Source organism: Acanthochromis polyacanthus, chromosome 2 (assembly GCF_021347895.1).
Source record: "Acanthochromis polyacanthus isolate Apoly-LR-REF ecotype Palm Island chromosome 2, KAUST_Apoly_ChrSc, whole genome shotgun sequence".
NCBI classification, from domain to species: Eukaryota; Metazoa; Chordata; class Actinopteri; family Pomacentridae; genus Acanthochromis; species Acanthochromis polyacanthus.
The window spans coordinates 3,546,220-3,566,233 of record NC_067114.1 but is presented as its reverse complement, the minus strand read 5'-3'; the positions used below and the strand labels follow the sequence as shown (position 1 = coordinate 3,566,233).

At 39.9% G+C, this 20,014-nt stretch overlaps 1 protein-coding gene across 1 annotated transcript in view; it reads right to left on the bottom strand.

Moving 5' to 3' along the window:
• The window catches only part of fbn1 (fibrillin 1), a 76,683-nt gene extending 69,637 nt beyond the window's left edge, over nucleotides 1-7,046 (bottom strand). Inside the window, exons 1-5 of the mRNA XM_022203189.2 lie at nucleotides 6,749-7,046; nucleotides 6,253-6,551; nucleotides 2,851-2,933; nucleotides 1,108-1,206; nucleotides 178-273 (exon numbers count right to left, since the gene is read on the bottom strand). Of these exons, the coding sequence (XP_022058881.1) occupies nucleotides 178-273; nucleotides 1,108-1,206; nucleotides 2,851-2,933; nucleotides 6,253-6,443 (469 nt within the window). The 5' untranslated portion in view covers nucleotides 6,444-6,551; nucleotides 6,749-7,046. The remainder of the gene's footprint in view (nucleotides 1-177; nucleotides 274-1,107; nucleotides 1,207-2,850; nucleotides 2,934-6,252; nucleotides 6,552-6,748) is intronic.
• Between the last annotated feature and the right edge of the window lie 12,968 nt (nucleotides 7,047-20,014).

The window sequence follows — 20,014 nt, the reverse complement described above, 5'->3', positions numbered from 1 at the left end:
ATAAAGTATCTATCCATCCATCCATCTATCCATCGATCTAAATCCGTTAATCTTTATTAATTAGGACTAAACACAAACTTAGACATAAAAATTTTAGGAAATACAGATTATATAGCATATATTTGTTCCAAAGGACTTTGGAATTTGTTTGGTAGTATTTTCAAGATGATTACTCACGTTGTCCGCAGTGATTTCCCACGTAGCCTTTCTGACACAAGCAGTTGTCCTCTGCACATGTCCCTCCATTCATACAGCGAATGTTACAGTGCTGGACTGTGGGCAGAACACCACATGGACACATTCAGAGCACTCGAACACATACGGCAGACTACATTTACAACATGAACAAAATTCACTGTGAACCATGTTTCTTAAAAGCTTGGGTATAATTTCCTAGAAATTTATGGTGTGCAAACAGATGAGCACACTGGGTTGAAGTGCTGCGAGCTGCAAGAGAGCGGCACAAAGGAGATGTTGACTGTGGACATCTTCCAAAACACGCACACAGACACGCACAATCCACGAGATTGGCCGCTCTTTGCAAGAACGTGATTGCAACATATCAATTGCTACAATCTTGGGTCAGTTTCAAGAGATGTTTACAGGAGGTTCTTTGGCCTAGTGTCTCATATTTTTTGGTACCATGCTAGTTAGTGTTCATTACTCATGATGAGGGGAAGAAAACATGAGGAAAAAAAAAAAAAAAGACGTAAATGGGCACGGCGCCTTCCAAATCTCAAAAAACCTGATCCAATTACAATCTCTTTCATTTTTTACCCTACAGAGAAAATTCTGTGAGGAGACTGCATGTTTTTCTGCCATCTATCATCCGTCACTGTTCGTTATTATTGCTATTGCATGGTGAAATGTTTTTCCTAAGATTGCAGCGCCTTTATTAAAAAAATGCAAAGACCCGGGTGTGGTCTCGGGTGTGCTTTCCAAAAGACATTTAGTTTCAACATACACTCCTATTTGCATAAATCACAGCATTGATATGTATTTATGAATTGGCCGAGAACCAGTTAACCTCCCCACCTATGCATTCCGCGTAATATAAGACATGTCAGGCTTCAAAGCAGAGCTGGGAAATAGGAGGCTCACGCTGACCTGATTTGGATCCACAGGACGGGGCGATCTGGCCGTTGGGGCAGGTGCACATGTTTGGTCTGGAGCAGAAACCATCTCCACATGAACTCCGGCAAATCGCTGCAGAAAGGAACACGACAGTCAATATAAAAACACAGTCAGGTGCAAGAGAAAACAATAATATCACGCTCGCGTTGTGGCGCCATGGTTTGGCTTTGTTTCGCATGCGAGAAAAGTTCATGTTCTGCATCTGCTGCTTGTCAGCCTGTCCACCACAGGTTTTGAATTTCTGGTTAGAATTTCAATTGGTGCAAGTCAGGCCATGATCTAAGCTTCATACTGAATTCTCATCTAGAATATTTTTAAAAAACTCAAACAGACCACAGTTAAAACAGAGGGCCAAATCTTCCTTTTTAACCTTCATCGTGGTTAAATTATAGAAGCCCTTCTTGGCAACGCTGCCGAGCTATTTTCTTCTGCGAATTTTGCTGCCATAAATGTGTACCAGTGTGTGTTTCAGTTGGCGCTGTCTGTTTTTCTTTTCTTGCTCAGTTGTTCTCTTTCCCACAGACTGTTGTTGACATGGTCCACTGCCCCCAGCTCCCATCAGGTAGAGTCCAGCCACTGACCCCTATTCCCCGAACCCCACTGCTAAACAATGTCATTAGAGCTGCGACCGGCATCCGGCCAGCCGACCGGCCAGACTGCAATCACACAATTCTACAGCTTCTCAGACCTTCCTGTCTACTGAGGGAGAAACAGAGAGAGAGAGAGAGAGAGAGAGAGAGAGAGATGGGGAGTACATGCAAAGAATGAGAAAACAAACCTGAAAAAGAAACTGCTGCCAGAATACCGAAGCAAATGGACCAAATTAATGACCAATTTTTCGTTGTTTTTGGTCGTGATATTGGCTCAACACCACCATTAGTCGAACACCTTGAAACAGGTCAATGGCAATATTTGGGTTGTACCTGAGTAAATCCCATAAATGAGTCAAAAATCAGACATTAAAGTAAAATATCTGTTCATGCACACCTGTGTAGAATAGTTGTGCGTCAGTGAACACCTAAATATATATGTTTGCATTATTGTTTGGATATGTACAAAAGTTTGGGGTCATGTGTCCATGAAAACTCACACATTTATTCATGTGGTAACATAACTGCACTAGGGTTTTCTAATCATCAATTAGCATTTTTAGCTAACACAATGTAGTATTAGCACACAGGAGTGATGGTTGCTGGAAATGTTCCTCTGTACCCCTATGGAGATATTCCTTTAACAATCAGCCATTTCCAGCTAGAATAGACATTTACCACATTAACAATGACTACACTGGATTTATCATTAATTTAATGTCATCTTTATTGAAAAAAAATTGCTTCTCTTTCAACAATAGTGACATTCCTAAGTGACCCAAAACGTTTGAACGGTAGTGTATGCACTGAGAATTTTTGATATTACAAAAATCTAACAGTAACTGAAACTGTAATGTCGCTTTCTTCACGCTACAGTCTCCTACTCATGTGCCCTTTAAGTCTCACATTGACTTACTGGTTGTTCATGTGCTGCAAATCAACTTCTATTAAAGTCGCATTCCTGTTGTTTTTTTCCCCAAAAAAGGACCAAAATTTCATGCATTCACATTTGTGACCCATTGACTCCAATTAAAAAGCCCTCTGCGGGACTCAGTGTTCCACCTGTCCTGCATTTATAATTTACTGCATGAGGAGTGAGGGTAGAATAATAGAAGGGGATACTCACGGACAATGCACTGGTTTCCTCCAGTCAGAGTCTTCCAGCCGGGGCAGCAGTAGGCGTTGTTCCTCGAGCCGCACACATTTGGTCTGTGGAAGACGCGGCATTGAAAAGGTCATAATCTGTGTCACACGGTTCACATCACTCTCAAGTCAAGTCTTTTTTATTTGTATATACCAAAATATTTGTCTTAGAGGGCTTTACACTCTGTACAGCAAACAGCACACTCTTATCCTTCAGCACTAATTTGCTCTCAGCTGATTACTAGTCTGCATGTTGTGGGAACAAATCTGCTTCTTGATCCACTCTGCAGAACACTTTATCAGCTGGAATATTGGCACTCAGGGTCCATTATCAGCCTGGATGAGCATTGGATCCAATATGCAGCATATTTCAGTTAGTACGTTAATTATTTGTTAACAATTGAGTCCCTATAAAGTAAATAAATTTTAAGAAATTTGGCTCTGATGCAGTCGCCTCTTCCTATCTGTTCTGTGGTGTCGAATAATGTCCCAGCAACAGAAATATGTGATCAGCTACATGCCACAGTTAATAACAAGCCAATTAACACTGAAGGTTAAATGCCACAAAGTTCTATTTTAATTAAACATGAGTACAACACAAATAGGCATAAAGGTTTACAATAATGTGTAATGTTTTTCTAAATGTTTTGACACCAAGATTAGCATTCCTCCTCGTTCTGCTGAATTAACAATAATTGGTATCGGCGTTGAATAAACCATATCGATCAAGTCCTACTGGGCGTTTGCAGTCAGGTACAGGATTTTAAAAAAACAACTCCCTGCCTAATAAAAGTAATAAAACATCCTTCACATTTCTATAAACATCTTGTGCAACAACATAAAGTATACATTGACAAAGCAAGAGGTTACCAAACTATTTTTTCTTGGGACCACAACATGTGATGCAAAACCAGAGTAATTTTCCAGTATTTCTAATTCTAAGTAGGTAAAACTATAAAGAAAGAAAAAACACGTTGTATTTTACTAGAAAAACTTGTAAAGTCGTATTATATGGTAGTATTTCATAACACTTCAAGTTCTGGATGAACCCTCTGAGTCTTCTTGTGACCCAGTGTGGAGTCTTATTGGGAACCTCGAGATTTTAAAGTTTGTGTTTTCTTCCAATTAAGCTTGATTGACCTCTGGCCTTGTGGGGTTTTTTGATTATCAGATCAATTGATGGACTTTAATGCCTCAGGGGGAGATTTTGAAGCTGTTCGTGTTTCTTGCACTTTTTAGAAACGTTAACATTGTCACATCTTTGCTAAAACTTGGACAGTACAGGAAGGGTGGACTGCAGACTAACATCTGGCCACCCACTGGCCAAGCCTGTTAGAGGTCCACACACATACTTTTAGAGTTCTCGGTAAGTAAAACTGTAAAATACCAACGTATTTTACAAGAAAAATGTGTATCTAATGAACGCTGGGAATCTTCCTGTGATCCAGTATGGAACCAGGTTGGGAAGGGATTTTGCTCCTGTCTGATGTACCCTGAAATACACTTCCCAATGGGGAAGAGAAGGAATGCAAAATGATATCTCCATACAAGTACCAGACATGATGACATAGGTAAGAAGTTCCCCACATGGTTCCACATGGGCTCACAAGAAGACAAAAGGTTCATTAGATAATGTAGTGCTAAAAAATAATGAGGCTTTTTGAACATTTTTGTGTGGAAAAACAATAGTTTTATCTATTTAGAACACAAATACAAAGGAAAACAACTCTGGTTTTGCTTTATGTGATGCAGTTAGAACAAGGAACAGTTAGAGAACCTAAGTTTATAGTAAATGACAAATGGGAACTTGAGTGGTGCACAAGATATTTTTAGAAAATTGATGGGCATGGTCCTGCTTTTATGGGGGCCAATAAAACATAATATATCAGATGGCTTGTGTGTTTAGTTAATCCAACACACAGATCCTGGATTATGACTGAGCAATTTCTATAAAGACTTAAACTATTGGCATTGGCTCAAAGTGCATATAAAATGAGACAGATGATGCCCATCAAGCTAAAAGTTCACAGCTTTGAGTAGAAATGTGACATAAAAATTAATATGGAATGTTTTATGTGTAAGATGGAAATGCTACAATTAATCAATTAGTTATCAACCATTAAATTAAACACTAGCTGTTTCAATAATCTGTTTCAGTAGCTATTTAAGTAATAATATAAGTCAAAATGTTACGATTGTAAGCTGAACATCTTTGAGTTGTGGATATTCATCTTGGGTTTTGGGACCAAACATTAAGAAAATAACAGACAAATTAATCAACAATGGAAATAAGCATTAGCTGCGCCCTAGATGAAGCAGTGTTTGATAAATAATCGTATGATATCTGGGAACTTAAGGGGTTCCCAGGGACAAATATGCATCATCTCCACTGCAGAAGAGACTGGATATTCTCTGAGATTAAATGGCTGCATGCATCATAAAAGAATTCCAAAATATCGGTATGTCAGATATCGGCAAAAAATCCACTATCGTGCATCTCTGGGAAAGTCGCTTCCTGTGCATTTTAAGAAATCAGATGCACCTGTAGACAAAATAGCTCAACACCTGAGCCATCCTGCCCCCTACAGGTCTGCAGCGACACGTGAACCACTAACCAGCCACCTACTCTGCATAGGTTGACCCGGAGGTCAGCAGAAAAAGTCTACATTGTAACAGAAAACAGATCCACGAGGTGAATAATGAAGCCATCTGAAAGAGTGGTAAGCCAGCGTGACACAGTGTGCAGCCCGTATGCACTTCCTGCCTCTGAACCCAGATGTTCTGATAGATTAACTTAAAGCATGTCAAATAAAAATGCCTGCAGAGAGAACGCTCATGGAGCTGTCTACTGTGTGACCTTCATCAGCTGTTTGCTGTCATCACTGAACACAGACATTCTTTCGTTCCCTTATTGCTTTGCCTCTGTCTTCCTCTTGCTTTCTCTCTTAAACACTCACACACACACACACACAAACACACACAACCTCTCCAGCAGTGACCCACTGTGTACAGCTGCAGATGTGATTTATCCACAACTGGGGTGTGGTGTTTTTGGCGAGAGAGGATTAGGCTGTTGGTCTCTCTCTCTCTTTCTCTGCCACAGCCACACATGACCAATGGCCTTCTTTGTTTGGATGTAATTTATTATTGCACTCAGCAGGAATGTGATATTCTTGCCAGCATTTAATTGCTAAACTTTACTCCAAAACTTCCCATCACAGACAATGTCACTCATGGGCCTTATTGTGAGAGAAAAAAAAAACATACACGTGTTTCCTGAAGCAGCAGCACATTAAATGCCAGAAAACACCTGTTCCAAGCGCAAAAATACAACACAGAAAGGGATTTATATCTAGAAAATTAAGCCTTTCCAGGACACATTTACCCTCTCAGCACGTCCGTCCCTCCTCTCCTCTTGGCCCTGCTGGCTCTGGTGTCGGTCTGCCTGGTCACCACCTCGCTGTCCGCTGCGTCCAGCACCTCCGCAGCGTGTCCAAGCCCGGCGCACAGTGACAGCAAGGCCACCAGAGCCACGGCCAGCTGCGGCAGCCGTCCTCCACGCTGACTGTCCGGCATATCCACTCTCACAGCTCCAGTGCTCGGTGGAATAATAATAATAGTACCAATAAAAACTCCTCAACTAGTTTCCCAGCCCTCGTCGACCTCTGCAGCCTGGAGTCAAAGCTGCAACACAGTTAGAATAATCATAGTAATAGGAAAAGACGCACAGGAAAAAAAGTGCAAGAAATGCTGCGCGCAAAATAAAAACAAGCCTGCAGCTCTCACTTGTAATAGGTCTGCTGCTTCCTCTTATTAACTCTGAAAAATCTATCGCAAAAAAGGCATGCAAGACTGGAAATACTGATAATGTGCAGCGTTACCTTGTCTCCCGGAGAGGAGATTCGCCCGGGACCCGACAGATTACTGCCTTAGTCTGAACTTGCAGGTACTGCGGAATAAGAAGAAAAACTGCAGAGGAGAAGGAAAAAAGTCACAGAAAACCTTTTTGTTTTCGTTGAGCTGCTATAAATAGATGCGCATTGTAAGTCTTGGAGTCTCGGTCATCCAGTTGTGTGTTGATTGTGCACAGAGAAGAAGTTGATGCATTCCAGAGGATGAGAATGGAGCAAAACTCACTGCGTCTCTGCTGCACAACAGAGCTCTTCCCTCATCTCCTGCTCAGATCAACTTTCCCCAAAACTTTTTTTTCTCCTCTTCTCCCTTTCGATCCCTGCTCTCGCGATACAAAAGCTTGAGTTCAAAAATGCACTTAAAGCTCTGGAGCAACTGGTGCAATAATGTTCTGATCAACCCAGAAAAGCTTTAGGATCAGGAGACACTCGTGAATCTGTGTCAAAGTTTGATTTATTATGGGTTTTTGCATCTTTAAATATACATGCACCTGTTGTAAAATGTGGTAAAAATACACAACAGAACATTTTTTAAAGGTTTTATGCTTCATGGAACTAATTTTCATTTACACTTTATGCATGCAAATCAACTTATGGTATCAAAGACTAGAAAAATCCCTTAGCCATGTGTTTAAAGAGCGTTTGTTTCTTCCTCTAAAACTAAAATCTAATTCCTTTACATACCACATTTTAGAGGAACATACGTTGTGCTGCACATGTAAGACAGAAAACAGCGTGCAACCTTGTGAAATTATTTCTAAAACACAAAAACTAAACATAAAATATTGAAAAAGACAAACCAAGATAACAATTTGTAACACTGAACTCCAAAAAATATAAAATGCTGAAATATTGAGACTATCAAGAGCAACCAGAAGTCATTAAAACACATCCATCTTGAGTTTTTTCTAAAAATGTGTCAATTTAGGTGAAACATTTGATTAAAACAGATCTTAAAAGCTTCAGTGACACGCAGCTCAGCTATTTTTGTTTCTTAAAGACATGTCACCTCTTGTCAAAGAGATTTCTTCAGTTCAAACAACTCATGTGAAGAGTAAGAAATGGATTGTCACCTGCAAATAGCATGGCTAAGGAGTCATTAACAAAACAAGACTTGCATGCCCAAAGGTGCAAAAATCTGCAAAACTGCCAAGATGTGGTGAAAACTTTTAAGAGATGTAAAGACTGTACCTGATAATCGATTATTTGCCATTTATTAGTGTATGTATTTATTTTATTTATTATTTTTATTTATTTATTTTATTATCTTATAATGGGTTCTATGTTTCTATGTTTTATCTGCTCTTATTATTTTTATCTTATTCCAGTGTTTCCTCTGAGGGAGCTCTCTGCATCGGGAGCGTGGCTCGCCTGTGGCTGTCAGGATGCTGTGCTGTGGGTTCTTGATGGAGGTTTGGGGGTCACTCCCACTCCTCCTCTCGGTGTCCTGTGTTGGAGCCCTGGTTGCCATGGGCAACCTGCTGCTCTCGGTGCAGACGGCTCCTTGGGTGCGTTTCCTCTTCTGGTTCATCTGTGCCCAGCCTTATATTATATTTTAATATTCATTGCATTAGTGTATGGTTGAGGGCGGGCGGGGGGGGGGGGGGGGGGGGGTCTGGTTATAGTGTGACTGTGCTTTTGTGTTATATCTTTGGGTTTGGCGAAGACGGGTTAGCGGGTGGAGTCGGATTGTTTTTAATCTGTGAAGCACTTTGTGTTGCAACTCTGTTTGTATGAAAAGTGCTATATAAATAAAGTTTGATTAATTGATTGATTGATTGATAAGAGGCATCATAGACTCTCTCTGTGTTTCAGTTAAACATAGATCATTTTCTTCACTCCTCTCTCAAACCATGTTTTCTCGAAGTTGGTTGAAGTGCAGTTCTTGGTCTATTAACCATTATTACAATTTACAAAACACCATACATGGAAATTAAGTTTTACATTACCATGTCCCCGTGGTGTTTTTTATATGCTGGAAAATATAATGTGCAAAATAAGCAGTCATCACCATTCCACCTTGCATCTGCTGTGTAGACATGACAGTGTCAAAAACATAGATTTACACATTCAGGGTTTCATAAGTAACAAACCCAAAAAGCCAATTGTGTCAGTTTGCAGGCTGTGTAAGTTTTCAGAATCAGTTCCCAGGTCAAACAAGTAAGGCCGAATAAGGTCAATATGACAAATTTAGATGTGTAACAGTAGTTTTACCATGTTTGAGCACAGTTGTAGGTGATCTAGTGTGCTTGAGCTGCCATGAATGTGGACTAAAGAGAGGCAGGAACTCCACAGAGCAGCACATTCTATAAAAAGGAAGAAATGGTGTAGAACTGCATCCAGAGATGTCCCAAACAAGGTTTTGCTCCGATTCGATACCCAATGCAATTTTCCTAGTGAAAACACACTTCAAGTATTGTAGATCTGCTGTAGTTCCTAGATGCTCCACCAGGGGATGCCTCCTATCGTTACCAAGGAATGTGGTGAAGTTATGCGACAGTCAGCGTACGTTTGTCCGTCTGTCAGCAACATTACTCAAAAACAGGCAAACAGATTTGGATGAAATTTTCAGGGAAGGTCAGAAACGACACCAGGACCACCTGATTAGATTTTGACAGTGATGTGGTTAAGAGTCCACGGATTTGTAAAAGATTTCTCTGTCATTGCGACATAATCCCAGATGTCCCAGAAATTAGTCTATTAAGTCTGTACGACCACCTTAGTCATACACCAGTCACACAAATTTAACTGAGAGAAGACAGAGACGTGGTTCAAATCAGAAGAAATTACATTTATTGGATAACTGAATAATTGGTTGAATGCTGGATGTCTGGAAGTTTCTGTAGAGAGAGTATCTTAACAAATACAGAATAAAAAAAACCCCACAAAAACCCCAATGAAAACACACTAAAAATATTCCATTAATTAAATTTTTTTTAACAGTAAAATTATTTTTAAAGATGCACTTCCAGCACAATAAATTTAGCACAGGGAGAGGAAAGTGGACAGAAGCCAGCAGGAAGGAGGTGGCCAATTACTTCCAGGACTGCCACAAATCACCAATACAAACTGGTCTAAGATAAGCTGCCACAGTGCTTTTACCACCACACTAGAGTGCCAAACCTCCACCACCAGCTGGCAAACAGCTCCACTTAAGAAAATAATGGCCAATAAAGCAGCTGGCTCAATCTGAAATCCAGAAAAAAAAAGCTAACACAGCAAAGCTAAGACAAACAGCAGCTGATGAAAACCTACAACAAAAACACATTGACAGCTTTAAAACATGCAATAACAGATCAACTTTAACCATCACGGCCTTGTTGACAGCTGCCCAAAATAAGTCTTACCTTGGGGATCGGCAGCATCTGTATAAAGAGATGGAGCTTCACAAACCTCCACCAAACAGACGCAAACAGGGTCAAACTGTTAAACAAATGCAGTTTAAACATCATGTGGATATGAAAGAACACACTCTGTGACAGTCAAAAACCTGTAAACAACATCACCTACCTCAGGGGCCCACATAGCAACCAGGAAGCAGTGACTCCAGAGGTGGCCATGATGCCACAGGTGCTTTAAATACCCACTGAGGCGTGGCCATGGGAGGAGTCAACCTAAATCTATGGTGGTGTGTTCAAGAGCTATCAGGAAATGCTAAATCTGCCAGATCAAATGTTCCCACTACACTAGTAAAGGAGCACTATGACAAAGTCTTCCCTGCAGCTTAATGCTCCCCGGCTGGGACAAACTACGACAGTGCGGTTATAGAACAGCAGTTATTTTGGATTTTTTCATGGGGAGAACAAATATTCTGGCTTCATTTTCTAAAATAAAGTGCAGTAATTGGTGCTAAACTCAGTCTCAGGGCCAGGCATGGGACATCCCCAGTTACAGGTAAAACCCTGGTAAGGCAGGAAGGAATTTTCTTCAAGGATAAACTCTAAATATACAGCTACAGAGATGAGCTTTTAAGGGTTTAATTAATGACAAGAGAGGTCCCATATTGTAGGAAGTGGTACCTAAATGTGGAATTTCTAGGGATTGTTCAGTGTTTCCAGTCATTTACATCTAAATAGACGCATTTTAGGCCCACAGAGCACAAAAAAGAAGCCAGCTTTATTCCTCCTGATGCAGCATACGTCCTGTGAATATTTACCCTGTGCATACTGTACGATTTGAGGAATTTTGTCCAGTGCAGCGATAGTTTTCACACTCACTGCTTCACGTCTGCAGCCACACCCAGCAAATATAGATTCAGGCCGGCTTCTTCTCTCTCACGTTTGCCATCACTGTAAAACCAAGAAAAGCCTATTGACACTAAATATTCCAGCTTTTTTCCCCTTCTCTCTTCCCAATCTGCATTCACCTCTCACGCGTGTCCCAACCTGCTGCACTTATTCATCAGGTTATGTGCTGATTTTGCATGTTGGGTTTAATAGTTTTGACTAAGATGAAGGTAATATGAAACATAATCACTGCAGAGCTTTGGCAAAACAAGAATCAGACCATGTATTAAATTGTTCATTTTTGCAGAAAATGAAAAGGGTGCCTTGCCTTGGCTGCTCCAACGGGCGCCTGACTTTCTGTATTATTTCGTCAGGGATAATATACATACCATTAACTCGACTTCCCCAATTTTTCCTTTCCATCCTCTGACACTCAGGTTGAGGCACGTATCTCCACTAGCCTCGCTGACATCTCCATTTGGACGTCCGCCCACCTCCTCAGACTTAGTCTCAACAACGCTGCACAGCTTCTTCCTCGTCGTCTTTACCCTGGAAAGTCCTGCCCTCTCCATCACCGCTGACACGACCACGTTTACTCCTGAACAAGCTGCCAAGAATCTCCGTCCGCCTCGAGACAACCGACTGTCAGGCAGCAACCGCCGTGCAGTCCTGCAGGTTTCCTCTTTTTTTCCAAACAGTGTCTTCACAGATCATCTTTACTTTAGTCAGGTCCTTTTGGGATTCTTCCCTAAATGCACCCCGTGAACCCTCAAGCACACCGAAACATCTGAAGCTGCCGCTATCTTCGGTTTCATAAGTTTTACCATTTCACTCCCTTTGTAAACTCCAATTTCCTGTCTGCCAGTGACCTTTTGTATACATTTTAAAATACTGATGCCTTAGTTTGGGCTTTAAAGAGAACTGCTTTCATACCTTTCAGATCATTGTTCAGACTATTTTTTTGCTGACTCTGCAAGTCAACTTCCTGCTGACTGCATGATCGGGCAAAAAAAAACTTGACATTTTATCTGAACAGGTGTTTTATAGCCTCATCAGTGTAGACACCAATTAGGGCTACCAAACCAGAAACCTAGTGGGAAAAAAAGTGTTTAAATGTTGAAAATTAGCAGGTACACAACTACATGTAGGGGTCCAAATCAAATCAAACTAAACAAGCCAGTAGCGTGAGCTTCAGAGAACAAGCAACTAAGAAAACCCAAGACGTTGAACTCCAAAGGGAGACTAAGGAAACACGCAAAATACATGGAAGTAAGAGACGAGACATAGCCAAATAAAATAAATAAAGGCTAAAGCTGAACAAAACTAAGCACAACAAGGCAACAGGAAATACACTAAATGGAGACACAAGAACAGACAGGATTAGGAATGAAAGACCGACAAATTCAACACTAAAGACTAAGAAAACTTAACTGGGAGATCAGAGCTGGAAAGGAGGCAGGAGTCCATGAGGATCAGAGGATTGCAGTGTGGTGGCAGAAACAAGTAGCGCAGTCCGATGTATTTTCCAGGGAGAAGATGGAGATAAAAGCAAGAAAACCAGTCGAGGCTTGAGTCGAGTTTGAGAACCTGGGCAAGGTCTGAGCTGAGAGGAGCGTTGACTGGTGACAGATGAGGCAGTTGCTGCTCAGGTGTTTGGATTTCCTGCTGATTAGAGCAGATAGTTGAGGGATCCTGACAGAACGTCTGGAGCTAGTCTGGAGTTTACTGATAAGATCTAAATGTTTATGTTATGTCACATTATTGATACAAGACTCTGTCCTGATTCAAGGCAACACCTTATTGTTTGTGTAAAAATAGCAAAATGCATGTTTTATTGTCTATGCACTGTAAAAGACAAAAATAGCAGTAATATTTTGACAATATTGTGAATGAAGACTCGCTTTATCAACATTTCTGTAATTGCACACGATATCTCTCGTTTAACAAACAAAGATATGTAAAATTACTGCACAAATGCTTCTTGTTCTGTTAAGTGACATGAAATGCATTTAATTTTTCAAATATATTTACGGCCATAAACTTGAATATATCAGTTTCATCTGTTTAACAAAAAAGGAACATTTGGGAATTTATGATAAATTTGTAAATGTATTGTAACAGTTTTCTAACATAAAAAAAAAGCTTTTAATCAAAAAGTTAAATGTGGTTTTTCCCAGGTAGGATTTTTAATCTAATTTTCCATTAAATGTCATTTTTTACACTCTATTTATAGTTTTGGTATGTTTATGTAATTCAGAAGTATGGGGAAATTTTTGTAAAATTAACAATTTCTTTTTACAGTGTACAATATTTCATTTACTGCCATCGCACAAAGTTTAAAAATACATGACCAGACATCATCTGTGCTACTTGTAAACTATGTAGAGGAAATGTCGGACAAGGTTGTTTCAAGATTTGTTCATTCTAAACTGGATTAACCAAAATATTGATCTCTTCTAATATTTTACATCATTTGAGCATCAAGTTTTGTTTTCAGCTTTAAAACTGTGTCTTTAATTATGATTTGTCACCCGTCAATAAATGCAAGTCCAGAGCTTTTTAGCAACATTTTGGAAAAGCAGTTCATCCATACGGCTATTTAGATTTTATCTACTGCCTGTTAACATGATTTTACTTAATAATAATCATGGTTAAAGTCGGATCACATCTACACCTCCCTTCTCTAATATTTCTTTCTATCTGCTCTTTTCTTAGTCTCAGTTCCTGTAAAAAAAAAACATTTAATACTTTGTGCTCCCTTCTTTTCACTTAAACATTATTATGACTGCTCCATAATAATGGAAGGATTAAAAATAAGTAAAGTACTGATGAGTATGTTTGGTAAACATGAGTGCAAGTGAGAATTTAATATTGGGCTTGTTGTAAGATAAGAGCAGAGGAGTTACTGTACAGAGAATGTATCAGAAGCGAGCGATGTTGGCAGAAAAGACAAAGGTCTGGAGGATAAAAGGTCTGGAGCAGAGGAATGAGAGAGTGTGGGGGAGAGGCAGAGAGGGCAGCAGTGGCCACTGCTGATCGGACTGGTTGTTTTGACAGTAAGACGGCCTCTCCCTGGTCCACTCGGAGCCTCAGCTCTCTCTCTGAGCATAGCTGGGATCAACCTCTGCAGCAGAAGCGTGACCTGGGCGGGAGCTGAGATGAGGGTGAAATGCTGAGTGCTATAATGCAAAGTGGTTTGGGGTGCATTGAAGGGAGTCAGAGGCAGCTCACATGGCGTTGGGAAGAAGAAAAACTCTACACCGGTTATCAGCAGCCTTCTGTCAGCTGTAGAGCGTAACTAAAAGTACCTCTACCTAGAGTATACAAAGGAGTAATTCATTCATTTTCTGACAAGAGAAAGATGAAAATATACTACTCATGTATCTACATGTGAAGCTACAGCTAGGAGTAGATACAGAGGCTGACTAAAAAACATGAACATCTTAAGATGAAATGCAATAAAGTAACACAAAATACAAAAACAATGTGGAATCAACATCGGTGACTACAGCTGCATCAATGATTGCAAAAAAACATCGTAAACTAGAAAGACAAGTATTTATTGAATGGTATTTATACTGAATACAGCTTGCAGGGTGGTTTCCTCATCAGTAAACTTAATACTTTTGTGATATTTTGGAAAACTCTGAAGAGGAAGTGGATACCATACTTACATCTGTCTGGTAAATATGAACCCTGCAGTCTGGAGACAGTTTGCTCATTCAGTCCTTGCAAAAGCTAACATGTAAAACATCATGTTGCGGTTACACAGGTTTTTGTACAGATTAAACAAGCAAGATACAACATGAGGGGCAGCACAGTGGTTCAGCGGTTAGCAAGAGCTCCAGGTCGGCTGACTGTGGCCTTTCTGTGTGGAGGTCTAAAGCTTTTCTTGTCCATGCCAACTTCCTTCCACAGCCCAGAGATTTGACTAAACTGGCTTCAGGTGTGGGTGTCACTGTGCATGGTGGTAATGGTGTATCCTGCCTTTTGTTCAATCGGTTCCATCCCTTTACGATCCTCCACAGGACAAAGTATGGATGGATGTAGATGTAGCTAATGGATAGAAGGATGGATGGATGAGCAGTCAACGCCATGATTGAGCATTTCCACCTTGAACCTACAGAGTACCAATGACAGTCTGGAAAACCATGGATTCAGAGATTTAATTCACATCAAACGTAAAGAATCAATCCTAAAACTGGCAGATTGTTCCTTTTGAGATGATGGTGAGTCGGTGCCCCAAGTGATGGGAAAATGGAGATGGATTGGTACAGCGTTAGCAGTAATCTGGGCATTGTATTGGACCGTCACAATGATGAATGAGCTGAGCAAGAAGATAAAGCTCTCGATTTATCAGTCGATCTATGTTCCAACCCTCAACTCTACTGACGAGCTCTGGGTGGTGACCATAGGGATGTAGGGTGAGGAGGTCAAAGTAGAGATGCTACGTTTAAGGGAACCAGCTGAGGTGGTTTAGGCGTCTGATTAGGATGCAACTTAGTCCTCAGGGTAGGACCAGAACTCACTGGAGGGGTTAAATATCTTATCTTGCCTGGTAACACTTTGGGATTTCCCTGGAGAAACTGGAAAACAATGCTAGGGAGAGGAACATCTGCCATCATCACCACATTAGATAAAAAAGCCCAAGACGTATTCACATTTTTTGCATCTTGCCATAAGTTTGTTGTCTCCAAATCCAAACAGTCATTACTTATGCACTACCACATGACTAACAGCCTTGGATTTGACTCATTTCCTCCACAGATGACGTTAAACAGCTGTGATCACACACTGAGTAGTTTTGCCCAGAACTATAAAACAGAATGTCATGTGTGCAGTTAGTGCACTTCAGTACTAAGAAGCAAATAATTTGAGGATGACAATACAGACGCCACTGAATAGAAGTCCACAGATACAAGCATATTTAAATAATACACTGTAAAAAAACTAATTCTGTGAAAATAACTGTGAAAATCCAGCAACAAGGGGTCAGAAATATACTACTATAACATTAAAAAACGTCAAAATAAAACAGCAAATATGCAATGTGTAAAATAATTATAGTTCTAAATGATTTAATGGTGTAATTTTATATTCACACATTATAAAATGTCACTATTTGCAAAACTCTATAATATGCATATTTGTTCTGTCAAATAATGACAAATATCTTAAATATTGCAGGAAATATAATGTGTAATTTTATGATAAAAATGTGAAAAAAAGAAGTATTATTTATAAATATACAGATTTTTGATGTAGACATTATATTCAAGCTTGGCCATTTTTTTTCAAGTCAACTTGTACATTAGTACTTTTTACTATAATTTTACTAAGTATTATCTGCAGTTTAACAAAACATGGACATTTTTTTTCTTAAAACAATTTTGAAATGTTTTTCGCAGTTTTCAGTTCTTAAAATACATCTTTTTTCTTTCAAATGACAAATATCTGTAACATAATATTTTTGCTGATTTACACATAGCAAAAAAGGTGTCATTTGATTGTCAAACATTGTTAAAAAAGGAAAAAGAAAAGAAAAAATTAGGCAGCTTTTAACATAATTTTGTAATTTAACATAACAGCAAAATTCTGGAAAAAAATGTTTACTATTAATGTACATAATTTCAAATAATAGCAAATATCTGTTAGATAATATTTTTCAAATACAAAACTGAGTAAGTTTATAGCAAAATTTAAAAAGAAACAACAAAATGGTTTTTATATAACATACTACAGATTTCTTAATACTTTCTTTCATAAACATGTACCGACTAATTCCTGTAATTTAACAAAACTGTAAAACTATTTTTGAAAAAACAACTGTACATCATTCATTAAAGCTGTGGAAAAAACGTTGACTTGTTACAGTCACTAGAGTGATCATGGTGACGTCAGAGCTGCAGGACTGTTTCTTGAGAAGCTTCAGGTTCCCATCAGCCAGACGTAGTGTGGGAGAAAGCAGATGCCAGGCGGAGCAGGGTTGCCCTCTGCTCTTCTTCAACAAAGAGGAGGTGTCATTTACAGTAAGACGCCACCTCCTCCTCCTCCCTACTCACCCACCTCCGTCTGCGTCTCACCCCATCCTCTTTTTTTCTCCGTTAATCTCCTCACTGTGAGGAACCGAGCGTGGGTTTCATTTTAGGGAATGTTTACTCCTCTGGCCTGAAATGGCTGAACTAAAAAGCCTGAAATAGCGAAGACTGCAACAGAGGTTAGATAAACACTTTCAGAGTGATTTTTTGTGCACAGGATTTCTCCATCAAATATGCATTTCTCAGACAAACCAGGTCATTGTCAGTTATTAATAACACTTCATCCTTGACAATGTCTCCTGCTTTAATGTGACAGAAACCATTTTTTCCTCTTTCACCAGCTCATCTTCCTGCTCAAGCATCTGACAGATCCCAGGGCAGTTTTTAATAGCTTAGATTGAGATTGTGTCTCACTGCGCTGTGAGCAGTAACTGTAGCGAGACTTTCTCACACTGTGTGTTGTCTTTGGCTCCGGCAGCCACGGTTCATTTCCTTTTGTCTTCTGCAGCACAACTGCTGCCAATATTCATGTGAAATATTTCAAGAAAATGAGCTGCAGCAGAAATGAGTCTCCCCATCTCCCCCCTCCTCGCCTTCACTCTGTCTCTCACATACGTTCTCTTCATGTGTGTGCAGTAGGCTTACATGTGATCTTTTTTTAGCCTCCAGAGCTTTTTTAATAGTTGTCATGAGGATAATGTAATGATGGAATTCTATCAACCGTTTGGGCCTGGCCTTCTATTATCACATATGGTCTCCTTCTCACACTGCACATATACAACACACTGCTGCAGCACAAACTCAAACATAACCACAGAATAACTCGGAGGAATCCCTTTTCCCCTCCAGTTGGATCATTTTCCTTGTCGGCGCTGCATGAACTCATTTCCCTTTAAAAAAAAAATAGTTTCCCCAGAAGAGCAAAATATAATTTTTTGGGTCATAAAAAGTTGTAATTGATCCCTTTCATGGTGAGGATGCCTTTTTCAAGCAACATCTATGAGGAGGAGGAGACGAGGGACAGTATGAGTCACTCCTAAGTGTCCTGAGATCAGAGTTTAACAGCTGCTTTACTCAACCTGGATGTTTTTTCTGTGTCCTGATTTTAAAAAAAATTAACATTAAACCAGAACAGCCCCCCATGGAAGGAGAAAAGTAGCGAGAAAGCCCCTCCATCCCTCATCACTAATATTAAGAGCTTAACTTAATGGGACCAGTAAACACTCTTGAATCTGCTAGTATAACCACCCAGGAGTGTGTGCACATAAAGAGCGAGTGTGTAAACTGTAGAAATGCCGAAGGTGGCGCAGCTTTGAAAAGTTAGATCACAAGTTACACAGCTTTTAAAAGGATAGCGCAATAGCTACCATTTAGTCGAGACAATGTGCTCACAGCTCAAAATGTTAAGTTGGTGCAACTTTTTTCTACCATAAACATTCACATACGTTGATTTAATTTATAATTTACTTCTCTCAGGTAAAGTTAGTTTCTGCAAGTTTAAACATTAAGTTATCTCAACCCATTACAGTTGTTGTGTGAAAGTGACCCAACTTTTCATGAAAGTTTCATAAATATGCACCAAATGAACAAACAGAGGATATTTACTACATTCAGAGCATTTTTGCTAGTGGTTAGATGAGAATATCTGCATCGCTCTCATATATATATCTGTTAAATATCTAGCAGCAGGTAAACTAAGCCTTGTAAGAAGATGTGGCCAGATGGAACACCAAAACCAAAAGGAAGGAAGGAAGACAGAAACAATTGATAACCTAGCACACCTATGTGAAGTCTAAAGCCAGCTCCTTGGCCAACCTGACCAACTGCCCCGGTCCTCTTGACTGCTGCAGTTAACAATCTGGGATTTGTTGATTAGCTTGGCAAGCTAGTTGGCTAAAAACCACCCAAATAACGTGCCCGTAGACTTGTCCGAGCAGTTCTATTTCCAGGTGTTTCCGAAGAATTCTACAATGTTATGTAGAATACAGCATGGTTGAAAACAGATTGTATTTATTTGGTTTCTTATTTTGCAGTCAGTGTTGCTAATCATTTGGCGTGCAAAGACTGACACATGTAGCTTAGCATGTTGGTTATTTGGGTGACCACTGTTCATAAACAACCCGGAAGAAGATGTTCTTCTTAAAAGTTCACCCACAGGCAAGACATTCATAGTTTATTTTTTGATTCCCATACCGAGAATTCTGTCCCTGTGTGATGATAATTTATCTAACTATAGCAGCATGTGGTGGGATATAAGGTGTCTTCATTGTTATTCAGCTACTGGTTGCCAAATTTTGGAAGCAACTTTACTGATTAAAGGGTTCAAATTCGATTTTACATCCATGTAACAGATGCCACATTGTACAGCACACTGAATTTAACAAATACTCGGTGTTACGGCCCGTAACATTGGGCACAGCCGGGCGAAGACTGAGCTCCACATCTCTCCTGGAACTCATGAGGAGCGATTAGCCTGGAGCTCCAGACCTTCTCCCAGCCAGGATTGGTCCACCAACACAACTCCTCCCAGAAGACCCCAACAAAAACCACACATGAGTATATCTACAACCAAATCGCTCAGTCTTGGTGGTTGGTTTGACGTAACCAGTTGGTGCCTCTTTGATTTGGTAATATTCTGCTATGGTACGTTGGCTCCTTGAGCTTCTGTAGGCGGCTGCTAATTCGGTGTGGAGCCTCCAGTCTTTGTGGCTCCTGTTAGCAGCCCGCGAACTTTGTGAGAGGCTATTTTGTAACTTGAGTCTTCGTGTATTTTGTGTTAAATATCTGTGTTTAGACGCACCACTTGTGTTTAGTTAGTTCTGTGTGCTGTTTGTATTAGTTTCTGTTACTTGTGGTGGGTGTTGCTACTGTGATTTGGTTTTGGCTAAGGAGTTTCGTTGTTGTGTTTGTGTTTAGACATTGTACAAACTTTGGTAGCATTCTTTTGGTTTTGTTTGGTTCTTTGATTTGGC